The following is a 10,638-nucleotide window of genomic DNA, read 5'->3' on the forward strand; positions in this document are numbered from 1 at the left end:
GTGACAACCCAAAACAGCCCCCCGTGTATTAGTGACAATGCACAGCGGCCCCTAGTGTATTATTGGCACCCCACAGCGGCCACTAGTGTAATAGTGAGACCCCACAGTGGCCCCCAGTTTAATAGTGAGACCACACAGCGGCCCCCAGTGTATTAGTGACTCTCCACAGCGGCTCACAGTATATGAGTGACACCACACAGCGGCCCCCAGTGTATTAGTGAGACTATACAGCGGCCCCTGTGTAATAGTGAGACCCCACAGCGGCCCTCAAGGCACTAGTGAAACCCCACGGCGGCCCCCGATGTAATAGTGACACTTCACAGCGCCTGCCAGTATATTAGTGAGACCCCACAGCAGCCCCAAGTGTAATACTGAAACCGCACAGCGGCCCCCAGTGTAATAGTGGGAGACCATAGCGGCCCCCAGTGTATTAGTGAGACCTCACAGTGGCCCCTAGTGTAATAGTGAGACCCCACAGAGGCCCCAGTGTATTAGTGACAATGCACAGTGGTCCCTAGTTTATTATTGACACCCCAAAGCGGCACCTGGTGTAATAGTGACACTCCACAGTGGCTCCCAGTACATTAGTGTGACCCCACAGCGGCCCCCAGTATATTAGTGTGACCCCACAGCGGCCCCCAGTGTATTAGTGTGACCCCACAGCGGCCCCAAGTGGATTAGTGAGACCTCACAGCGGCCCCCCTTGTATTAGTGAGACCCCACAGCAGCCCCCAGTGTATTACTGACTCTCCAAAGCGGCTCCCAGTGTAATAGTGGGAGACCATAGTGGCCCTTAGTGTATTAGTGAGACCTCGCAGTGGCCCCTAGTGTAATAGTGAGACCCCACAGCGGCCCCCAGTGTAATGGTGAGAGCCGATAGCGGCCCCAAGTGTATTAGTGAGACCTCACAGTGGCCCCTAGTGTAATAGTGACACTCCACAGCGGCTCCCAGTGTAATAGTGACACTCCACAGCGGCCCCCAGTATATTAGTGAGACCCCACAGCGGCCCCAAGTAGATTAGTGAGACCCCACAGTGGCCCCCAGTGTATTAGTGAGACCCCACAGCAGCCCCTAGTGTAATAGTTAGACCCCACAGCGGCCCCCAGTTAATTAGTGAGACCCCACAGCGGCCCCCTATTGTAATAGTGAGACCCCTCAGCAGCCCCTAGTATAATACTGAGACCCCACAGCGGCCCACAGTGTATTAGTGAGACCCCACAGTGGCCCCTAGTGTAATAGTGAGACCCCACAGCGGCCCCCAGTGTATTACTGACACTCCGCACAGGCCCCCAGTATATTAGTGTGACTCCACAGCGGCCCCAATTGTAATAGTTAGACCCCACAGCGGCCCCCAGTGTATTAGTGCGACCCCACAGTGGCCCCTAGTGTAATAGTGAGAACCCACAGCCGCCCCCAGTGTAATAGTGAGACCCCACAGTGGCCCCCAGTGTAATAGTGAGACCCTACAGCGGCCCTCATTGTATTAGTGAGACCCCACAGCATCCCCTAGTATAATACTGAGACCCCACAGTGGCCCCCAGTGTATTAGTGAGACCTCGCAGTGGCCCCTAGTGTAATAGTGAGACCCCACAGCGGCCCCCAGTGTATTAGTGACAATGCACAGTGGTCCCTAGTTTATTATTGACACCCCACAGCGGCTCCTAGTGTAATAGTGACACTCCACAGCGGCCCCCAGTATATTAGTGTGACCCCACAGCTGCCCCAAGTGGATTAGTGAGACCCCACAGCGGCCCCCAGTGTATTAGTGAGACCCCACAGTGGCCCCCATTGTATTAGTGAGACCCCACAGCAGCCCCTAGTATAATACTGAGACCACACAGCGGCCCCAAGTGTAATAGTTAGACCCCACAGAGGCCCCCAGTGTATTAGTGAGACCCCACAGCAGCCCCCAGTGTAATACTGAGACTCCACAGCGGCCCCCAGTGTAATAGTGAGAGCCCATATCGGCCCCCAGAGTATTAGTGAGACCCCACAGTGGCCCCCAGTGTATTAGTGACAATGCACAGCGGCCCCCAGTGTATTATTGGCACCCCACAGCGGCCCCAAGTGTAATAGTGAGGCCACACAGCAGCCCCCAGTGTATTAGTGACTCTCCACAGCGGCCCACAGTGTATGAGTGACACCACACAGCGGCCCCCAGTGAATTAGTGAGACTCTACAGCGGCCCCCAGTGTAATAGTGAGACCCCAAAGCGGCCCCCAGGGCATTAATGAGATTCCACAGCGGCCCCCGGTGTAATAGTGACACTTCACAGCGCCTGCCAGTGTATTAGTGAGACCCCACAGCAGCCCCAAGTGTAATACTGAAACCCCACTCCGGCCCCCAGTGTAATGGTGAGAGCCCATAGCAGCCCCCAGTGTATAAGTGAGACCTCGCAATGGCCCCTAGTGTAATAGTGAGACCCCACAGCGGCCCCCAGTGTATTAGTGACAATGCAATGCGGCTCCTAGTGTATTATTGGCACCCCACAGCGGCCCCTAGTGTAATAGTGAGACCACACAGCGGCCCCCAGTGTATTAGTGACTCTCCACAGCGGCCCACAGTGTATGAGTGACACCACACAGCGGCCCCCAGTGTATTAGTGAGACCCCACAGTGGCCCCCAGTGTATTAGTGAGACCCCTTAATGGCCTCTAGTGTAATAGTGAGACCCCACAGCGCCCCCCAGTGTATTAGTGACAATGCACAGTGGCCCCTAGTGTACTAGTGACACCCCACAGAGGCCCCTAGTGTAATAGTGAGACCACACAGCGGCCTACAGTGTATTAGTGACTCTCCACAGCGGCCCCCAGTGTATGACTGTTACAGCACAGTGGCCCCAGTGTATTAGTGAGACTCCATAGCGGCCCCCAGTGCATTAGTGACACCCCACAGCCTCCCCAATGTATTAGTGACACTTCACGGCGGCCCACAGTGTAATAGTGAGAATCTACGGCGACCGCCAGTGTAATACTGATTCCCTCACGGCATCCCCCAGTGTATTAGTGAGACCCCACAGCGGCCTCCAGTGCATTAGTGACACAACACAGCAGCTCCCCAATCGAGACTCACATACTTACCCTCTCCTCCTCCTCCTGGAAGCTCTGCTCCTCTTCAGCTCGGCGATGATCCCGGCACACACTATATCAGTGTGCTGCCGGACGTCTCCTCCCCCTGCTCTCGTGGAATCTGAGAGGAAACCTCAGGGAAGGGGGATCCTGGATGCACACTGACGTTGCAGTGTGCGCCAGGATTACCGCGGCTAGCAGCGCTGTAAGTGACTACAAGCAGGGGAGCCGCGGCCCCTGCCGGTATTGACTAGTAATGAGCGGCGATTGCCAGTAGAGAGGGCTCTGCGTGCCGCCTCTGGTCCACTGGTCTAGTCCCATATAACCCCTTTAATTGCCTTAAGGAGGCAACATTTTATTTTATCCATTCTCAATTTTTTTCCTCCACCCTTTTAAAAAATCATAACGCTTTTTTTATTCATCCATCAACGTAGATAGATAAACAAGATATATTTTTCAATGTTTCTATTTAATGTACCATATAATGTACAAAAAAATTTCAAATTTAGTGTAATGGCTTTTATTTGGAGCCATACATGTATGTACACAGGCACGGTATATCCATATACTGGACGGTTTTGTTGGTGATATAAAAAAATTAGAGATATAAAGATATAAAAAAAATTATTAAAAGTTAAACCATCTGTTGTAAATGTACACCAAGATTATGTCATTAAAATGACAACTTATCCTACATAAAACAAGCCATCATATGGCTATGCAGATGGGGAAATAAAAATTGTATGGCTCTAGGAATGTAACTATACAAAAATGAACAATTAGTCGGTTATTTGGGCCTAAAATGAACCAGTCATTGAGGAGTTAAGAAACGATTATTTAACTTATTTGTAAATACAGTAAAAGGCCGTTAATCTGGCACATGGTAACCCAGGAATATGAATAATCCACCAAGCAAGAAAAATTGTCGCACAGAGTATATAGAAGGTTTTCTCATAATCTGACGATTACTGGGCTCTGTGAATCTTCATAGTCCGTGGTGGACCTTCTGAAACTCAGGAGCCTCTCCAGGAGGAGCCAATGCAATAGCCAATGGAACCATAGGTGCTAGCCCTACAGTATCAGCGCATCAATGCCAGCAGACTTATCACATCATGGCCTTTAAGACCCACCATGGGTTGTCATACTGTATGTATAGGTGTGTATGTATGCTTTGTACAGTATGTACATCTACAGGAATGGATTATATAATTTGCAGAATTGGAAGATGTTGCATTACAGGAATTTGACTGCTGACATTCATGAAACAATAGAAAACTTTACACTCCATCTCTGGTTTATATACACAGAAATTATAATATCTTTCACACTACTTGATGATGGTGCTTGTAGAACACCAATATTATGATCTCACTGTATGAATTTTGTCACGGCAACTTGCAGAACTCTACTACAGTGAGATTCCATATGAAACATGTCACAATTGCTTTGATGACATCATCACCTTCTATATCCCACTGTCCTGCCTTGAAGGAAATCACTGCCTTACAGACTTCCGACTGTAAGGCGGCCCCCTTTGCGTATCGTGATACACAAAGCAAAAAGTGATTTTTATGATGGAGAAAAGTAGAAGAGCCAAAAGAGATCAGGTTCTGATACAGAGGAGAGGGATTATCGAAGAGCAGCTACCCATATTCGTTTTAGGGCAAAATGACACCCTGCCTCCGGATATGGATAATGCCGCTCCAGAAATAATGTCTAAAAGACAAAATCTGGAGAAAAGAAGATCGAGCATGAGACATGAGATCCATACACAAAAACGAAATATGGAGAATCTCATGCGTGCTAATTCTGCAGAATCTGCTGCAGAACTCCAGAAGGCCATTCATGACTCCATGAAGAAAATTGGAGAACTGGCCCCAGAAATAAGAAGGATGAATAAAGATGCCATCCTCATAAAGCTGAGGAACATCGTCAGCACAGAGCTGGAGTTGGAAGAGGCTCTGCAAGAAACACCTGCAAGCGTCCCATTCTCTGGATGGGAGAGCGAAGAGAGCCCAAATCCACAGAGAGAGGCAGCCCAGAACAGGATGAGAAACAACAGAGACTGGGTTGTCCAACGTAGAAGGCGTCTCAACTACGCCAGACCCATAGAGAATGCAAATGGTGCTCTAAAAAGGTCCCGGTCATCGGCTATAACCATCTCCTTTAAAGAGTCCAAGAAAATCAAGTACAGTGACTCCACACCCAATAGATCATTGGAGGAAGAAGCACCAGGTAAGCTGGAAATAGTTCACTATGGTTAAACTGTAGGGGATTTTACTGCTAATTATTTGTAGGCCTGATTTATCCAAACTGTCTAATGGAAAAACTGTCCTTGTTGCCCATAGCAACCGATCATAATGCAGCTTTCATTGTTCCACGGAATTTCAAGAAATGGAATCTGAGCTCTGATTGGTCGCTATGGTGGGCAACAAGGGCAATTTTTCTATTAGTTCTAATAAATTAGATCCCAAATATTAGACTTTTTTTATTAAGTTAAATCTCATTTAAAATATAGATTTTACAGTTCTAGTTAATATTAAATCTTTTCTCTTCCCAACAGATGAAAGCCTTAACCCAGCCGTGATACCAGTTGAACACCTTGGTAATGCCAGTAGCCGGGCTCCACCCCCCAGAGAACAGGTCAATACAGTAACATCCATTGACCTGGATCACCTCACATTCCATAGAAAGCTTGGAGCGGGGACATTTGGAAAAGTAAGTTGCCAAAGATTTAATATTTAAACTTCTTCTAAAAATTAGACTTATTTTCATAATAAATCACTTTCTTTCCCCAAAATTCTCCTTGTCCTGATCTGTTGTGATTCTCCTCCAGGTGGTCTTGGCATCTGATCCGGTTAGTGAAGAACTGCTGGCCATTAAAATTATGAGTAAGAGTCGCACCGGTGATAAAATCTATACCGAGCTGGACGCTCTGACCATTGCCGCTGGGAGCCCCTTCTTAATATCACTGCGGGCATTTACAGAGAAGAAACATCATTATATAATTGCTATGGACTACATGGCCAGAGGAGACCTGCACCATCTGATGATGGAATGGATGCCGTTTGACTATCAAACAACAAGGTAAATATCTTACAGCTGAATCCTATAAGCTGCTGCATGTACATTGTGGTCCTGGAGCAAGGGACAATGACAACAGAAGGGGGTTTAAACATGAAAAGGACATGTCTGTATATCTTCTGATGATCTCTACGATTATGTATGGAGTCACTAACCAATCCCCTATTTTCTTCTCCACAGACCGTTTGCAGCAGAGATGGTCTGCGGCATCCAATTCCTACATGATCATGGCGTAGTACATCGGTAATTAGTTATATCCTCATATAAATTCTGTATCACTAAGTTGTCTTCTTACATATCTATTCTATGTGGTTCTTTTCATGAACCATCCATCATAATAAATGTCTCTTCTTTCTTTCTACAGTGACCTGAAGCCCCAAAATATACTCCTCAGTGACATCGGGCACATTAAGATCGCTGATTATGGATTAGCTGCGATTAATGTGTTTGGGGAGGACACGATGAATGACTTTTTAGGCACTAAAGGTTACACCGCCCCAGAGGTAAGGAACGTTCCTGTCTGATTGGTGTATACAGTAGGACTGAGTAATAACATGTTACTTATGGCTTTCAGTGTGTTAACTTTCATCATCACCCAAGGAATCGCTATCTACCCTAATCTAATCACAGACCTGTCCTCATAGCCTCTGTATGTAAATCCCTTCACCTGTATACTCAGCTGATCTTCCCATTGATATTTTAATAGGTGATGAACGGTGACATTTACAACCACCTGGTAGACTCCTTCTCTTTGGGTGTCATCTTATACATGATGAGCATAGGAGATCAACCATTCTATGGCGAAGGCACAATGGAGGATTATTATACATCACTGCAGGAGGATGAACCTTTTTATCTAGAGGGAATGTGCCCGAATGCTATCAGTATAATCGACGGGGTGAGTAGCATCAAATGAAGGATGATTGAGAGGAATAGAAGTTATTGTACTACAACCTAATACATAATATAATGGCTAATGGCTTCTCTTATTTTCCAGCTCCTCTGCAAGACTCCTTGTGACCGGTTGCCGATAACATCTTCCATCAGATCCCACCCGTTCTTCTACTCTATTGACTGGGATGATGTAGAGACAGGCAGTTCCTGCCCACCATTCCAATGGGACTTTGTAAGTATAACGCCCAGTGATATCCATTAGAGTGTTATCATTGATGTGTAACACATTCACACTAGACCCCTTATTATATGTATATCTGTGAAGAGCAGAATCTCAGACATGTATTTTTGTGTTCTTACAGGAGTAATTGGCTCATACAATCCAGCCACATTCCCATATCATCCGGGAATGAGCCTTTCTACATCAATTATATTTACCATCTTATAAATCATCCACTACTTAACATCTAGAACAGTCCATTTCCATCAAGTGGATGATACAACTCTAACAACTGGACTGTTCTAAAAATCGGAATAACAGTACCATCAAATTCCCCCCACTTAACATCAACGTGGATCATAACACCAAACATCTCGGGATTTATTCCGATCGCCATATTACTAACTATAGGTTGAAACTGAAAGAGTTCTATCAACCTTACTTACTATGGAACCTTCTGAATGTCTCAACTACAATGTGGTGACAATGACAGAAGAAAGTTGTGAGGCAGAAGTAACTCCTTCACCTACCAGACATGGACTTAGAGAAGGCTGACTGGCAAACCGCAGTGTTGTAAGAAGAACATCCAGGATACATTTCAGCTAGACGGGCCATACTTCAAAAATTGCTGCTCTTTCCTCTCCATCACACGTGACCTGGACCTGGATATCCAAAAACAACACATATGTAAGCCAAGGCCTGAAGAGCGGACTCACCATCATCTGCTCCTTTCTATTGAAAGTAATACCATTGCATAAGAGTAACATCTTTCATGTACAAATAAATGTATATTAACTTCTATGGAGGTTTTGGCTAAATTCTTTCCATAAACAGAACTTATTAATTATCATGAGAACCTAATATAATTGGGGGAGGATTTATGTAACATAAGGCGCTTTTGCACGGGACAACCTGTCGGGCGCAAGATGCCTAACAGCGATAATTATAACCGTTCCTGTGATTTTACCCAGGAATGATTAATACTAGTGAATGGAGGCGGAGTGGGCCGGGGATCATACCGGTCTGCCTGCCTCCATTCACAGTAAGCAGGCAGTCATTCATAAGTGACCAACTGCCTGTTTACACGGGCCGATCCATCCTTCAGTTTTCTGCATACATTTACACTGAACGGTAGTCATTAGGATTCTTGCAGGATCGCCAGAAATCGTACGATTATCGGCCCGTATAAAAGCATGTGCACTCCCGTGTTACATTGTATACGGTAAAGGAGGATGACTTATGTCTGGTTAGAATAGTTCAAAAGCAGTGAATGCGTATGGCTGCCACTATTAGACAAGCCATATGGTTGGCACTGCATTAATATTTGGGCTCTATTTAATGGTGCTAATCTAGAGCCCTAAAGTTGGGAGTTATATGGGTACCAACATGTGTTCCTCTTATACGGTGGTTCTCTTATATAAGGGTATGGTCATGTGGTTCAGATCTGCTGAGAAAAATCTGCAGCAGCAAAATCCACACTGAGGCCTCATGTCCACGGGGAAAATCAGGCCTGCTACGGATTCTCCATGGAGAATCCGCAGCGTGTCCCTCCTGCCCCGCGGACATGAGGGCTGAAAATAGAATATACTCACCTGCTGCCAGCCGTGCGTGTCTTCTCTTCTTCCCGGCCGGATCTTCTTTCTTCGGCATGCCAGCTGCGTTCCGCGTGCATGCGCCGGGCACATCCGCCGGGCCGAAGCAAGAAGATCCGGCCGGGAAGAAGGGAAGACATGCACGGCCCGCAGCAGGTGAGTATATTCTGATTTTATGTCTCCTGCGGATCCGGACGGCTTCCATAGGCTTCATTAGAAGCCTGCAGGAGCCGTCCGCGCAGGAGACCTGCACCAAATGGAGCATGGTTCGGATTTTTTCTTGCACGCGGATCCGCTTCTGCAGGGAAAAATGACATCTGCAGGTATTTAACTACCAGCGGGTGTCTAATGCATCCCTATGGGGCGCGGATCAGCGTGCAGAAAAAACGCTGCGGATTTTACATAATAATTTGCAAGTGGACATGAGGCCTTAGGGCCCATTCACATGGGCGTATATTCAGTCATGGCAGCACACGGGCACATTATAGCCTCTGAGGTATTCATACGTGCAAATTTTTAAACGGACCAATATTCGTACTAGCATGTCCTGCCCTAGTCCACATCAGGGATAAGAGTAGGACGTGTAATATCCACAGCCCCGCACATTGGGCATCAATCAGACAGGGTGACGCTGTCACTTCAGTCAACTGATGGACAGGGATCCCAAGAAGCGAACCCTGATGATGAACGATCGATGACTTAGCTTAAGGATAGGTTATCAACAGTCTAGTCCCGTGATAGCGAACCTTTTAGAGACCGAGTGCCCCAACTGCAACCCAAATGGAAAATTTCATTAGCGTTTCATCCAAAAAGCAGTCAAAATGTGCCCCATGTCTATTCTGAAACAGCCCTGCCCATTTGGAACACATGTAAACATACGCCAGCAGTAATAGTGACCCCCCACACCAACACCTTCAATAATAGTGACCCACCCAAGCGGACAAAGTGATAATAGTGACAACACTCAGTGATCCCAGCAAAATTTGTGAACCCCCCCCCCAGCGATAATAGTGACACCACCCCAGTATAATAATGACAGCACAACAGTATAATAGTGACACCCCCCGGTATAATAGTGACACCACACAGTGGCCCCCAGTTTATTATTGAGTACCCACAGCGGCCCATAATATACTAGTGAGAACCCACAGCGGTTCCCAGTGTATTAGTGAGACCCCACAGTGGCCCCCAGTGTATTAGTGAAACCGCACAGCGGCCCCCAATATATAAGTGACACCCCACAGTAGCCCCCAGGGTATAAGTGACACCCCACGGCGGCCCCGAAGTGTAATAGTGACACCCCTTAGCGTCCCTCAATACATAAGTGACCCCCCCGCTGTGGAGCCCAGTGTATTATTGACACCACACAGTGGCCCCTATTTTATTATTGAGGCCCCACAGCGGCCATAATATACTAGTGAGAGCCCACAGCAGCGCCCAGTATAATAATGAGACCCACAGTATATTAGTGACAGCCCAGAGAGGATGCCATTATATTAGTGACCCCCACAGCGGCCCCCAGTGTAATAGTGATACCCCACAGCGGCTCCCACTATATTAGTGACACCCCACAGCGGCTCCCAGTGTATTAGTGACACTGCACAGCGGCCCACAGTATAATAGTGACACCCCACTGCGGACCCCAGTGTATTATTGAGACCCGACAGGCGGCCCCCAATATATCAGTGAAACCCCACAGTGGCCCCCAGTCTATTAGTGAAACCTCACAGCGGCCCCCAATATATAAGTGACACCCCACAGCGGCCCCCAGGGTATTAAT

At 47.2% G+C, this 10,638-nt stretch overlaps 1 protein-coding gene across 1 annotated transcript; it reads left to right on the forward strand.

Annotated features, from left to right (window-relative positions):
• The first annotated feature begins 6,558 nt into the window (after window positions 1–6,558).
• On the forward strand, window positions 6,559–7,491 carry LOC136588762 (protein kinase C theta type-like). The gene is made up of 4 exons (XM_066588201.1): window positions 6,559–6,655; window positions 6,859–7,050; window positions 7,150–7,278; window positions 7,409–7,491. Exons 1-4 carry the CDS (start codon window positions 6,614–6,616, stop codon window positions 7,412–7,414), a joined length of 369 nt encoding a protein of 122 aa, XP_066444298.1. The 5' UTR covers window positions 6,559–6,613; the 3' UTR covers window positions 7,415–7,491.
• The last annotated feature ends 3,147 nt before the right edge of the window (window positions 7,492–10,638 follow it).

This window comes from Eleutherodactylus coqui, chromosome 13 (genome assembly GCF_035609145.1).
Source record: "Eleutherodactylus coqui strain aEleCoq1 chromosome 13, aEleCoq1.hap1, whole genome shotgun sequence".
Lineage (NCBI taxonomy): Eukaryota > Metazoa > Chordata > Amphibia > Anura > Eleutherodactylidae > Eleutherodactylus > Eleutherodactylus coqui.